General features: G+C 62.3%; 1 protein-coding gene across 1 annotated transcript in view; it reads right to left on the bottom strand.

Annotated features, from left to right (window-relative positions):
- Nucleotides 1-207: 207 nt before the first annotated feature.
- Nucleotides 208-1,947, bottom strand: part of INSRR (insulin receptor related receptor) — a 12,085-nt gene continuing 10,345 nt past the window's right edge. The window contains 6 exon segments of the mRNA XM_057384794.1: nucleotides 208-478; nucleotides 602-736; nucleotides 810-939; nucleotides 1,020-1,179; nucleotides 1,266-1,376; nucleotides 1,456-1,777. Of these exon segments, the coding sequence (XP_057240777.1) occupies nucleotides 208-478; nucleotides 602-736; nucleotides 810-939; nucleotides 1,020-1,179; nucleotides 1,266-1,376; nucleotides 1,456-1,777 (1,129 nt within the window).

Genomic DNA, 1,947 nt, shown 5'->3' with positions numbered 1-1,947 from the left:
CCGACTTAGAGCACCCCTAATTTATTTTCTGGGAAAATGCACCCCGTGGAACATCCTTGCCTTGCTGCCACCCTCTTCCCAAGGCACCGTCTCCTTGGCTGGCCCCTTGGAAGCAATAAATAATGCGGGGGGGTCCCAGCAGTGGGGGGGTGGCTGGAGAAGGACACGGAGTGCAGAGTCCAGCAGGGGTCCGAGGACACCCCGGGGTCAAAGTCGGGCCGTCCCGTTGGGGAGCTGGCCAGAGCTGTGGTCCTTGCGTGTGGGCAGGGGGGATGCAGGGGGCTCATCCTCCTCGGGGGACGGGTCTGTCTCAGTGTCAGAGGCTTCTCCCGAGCCGTGATGGCCGTTCTCGGGGCTGTAGAAGAAGGAGAGGGTGCGGAAAGCGGGTGCCATGTGGTCCTTAATGCGCTCCAGCAGCTGGACGAAGGAKGGGCGCTGGCGCGGGTTCTGCTGCCAGCACAGGCACATCAGCTCGTGGCTGCAGGAGAGATGGCACCTGCTGGCTTTGGGGGGCTCCAGCCCCGGCCAGAGACCAGGGTTCCCCCGGCCAGCCTTTCCCCGAGCAGGGTGGGACCATGAGGGGATGTCCCCCAGCACTCACAGCTCGTCAGGGCAGTTTTCGGGCCGCTCCAGGATGCCGTTGTCCATGACAAAGCGCAGGACCTGCTCGTTGGACATGCCCTGGTAGGGCTGCTCAGCCAGGGTGGCGATCTCCCACAGCACCACGCCAAAGGACCTGCCAGAGCACCGCCGCTCAGCCCAGGGGATCCCCAAAATCCCCACCGGGCTCCCCCCACCGCAGCACCTACCACACGTCAGACTGCGTGTTGAAGATGCCGTCCTTGAGCGCCTCGGGGGACATCCAGCGCACGGGGAGCAGCCCCTTGCCCCCTTTCCGGTAATAATCCGTCTCGTAGATATCCCGGGTCATGCCGAAATCTGTCAGAAGAGGAAGAGACGGAAGGTGTGAGGAGCAGGAGGGAGACAGGGCTGGTCCAACCCGCCCGCCGCCCGCCCACCTCCAATCTTGACGGTGAAGTCCTCGGACACCATGCAGTTGCGGGCAGCCAGGTCCCGGTGCACRAATTTGTTGGCGTTGAGGTACGCCATGCCATCGGCGATCTCGCCGGCCATCTGGATCATGTCCTTGAGCGATGGTGGYGGCAGCCCGGGGTTGTTCTGCACCGTGCACAGAGTCAGGGCTGGGGCAGGGACACAGCAGGATGTCCCCAGAATGGGCTGGGTGTCCTTTTCCAGCCCCTCACCTCAGCTTCGGGCCGTAGCGATCGCAGGTAGCTCTTGAGGTCTCCACGTGTCATCAGCTCCATGATGACCAAAGCTGGCTGGCCCTGGGACACAACGCCGAGCAGACGGACCTGCAGGGACAAAGAGGGCTGGCATGTGAGTGGCCAGATGGCCCACGTCCCCTCCCTCCCCCTCAGCTGCCCCACCTACCACGTGGTGGCACTTGAAGGCTTTCATGACAGAGGCCTCGTTGAGGAACTCGATGCGCTCCCGCATGGTGGCCAGCTCGTTGACTGTCTTCAGGGCCACCTTGGTCTCCTCTCCCTCCGTGACCAGCCCCAGCGCCACCCCCTCATACACCATCCCAAAGGAGCCCTGTCCCAGCTCCCGGATCACTGTGATCTTCTCTCGGGACACCTCCCACTCATCAGGCATGTACACTGTGGGKTGAGCGGGGATCACCCCATCCCCATCACTGTAATTAACCCCATCTGCATCCCCACCCTCATCTTCATCCCATCCCCATCCACGTCTTCATCTCCATGCTGTCACTGTCCTACTCTCTATCCCCAACCCCATCTCCATCTCATCACCATCCTCACTGCATCCCATTCCTATCCTCATTCCTGTCCCTATCTCCACCTCCATCCCATTCCCACCCTCATCTCCATCCCATCCCATCCCATCCCATCCCATCCCATC

The sequence above is a fragment of the Malurus melanocephalus genome, unplaced genomic scaffold (genome assembly GCF_030028575.1).
Source record: "Malurus melanocephalus ecotype Western Australia unplaced genomic scaffold, MMel_1.1 scaffold_746, whole genome shotgun sequence".
NCBI lineage: Eukaryota > Metazoa > Chordata > Aves > Passeriformes > Maluridae > Malurus > Malurus melanocephalus.
This window is presented reverse-complemented; position numbering and strand designations above follow the sequence as displayed.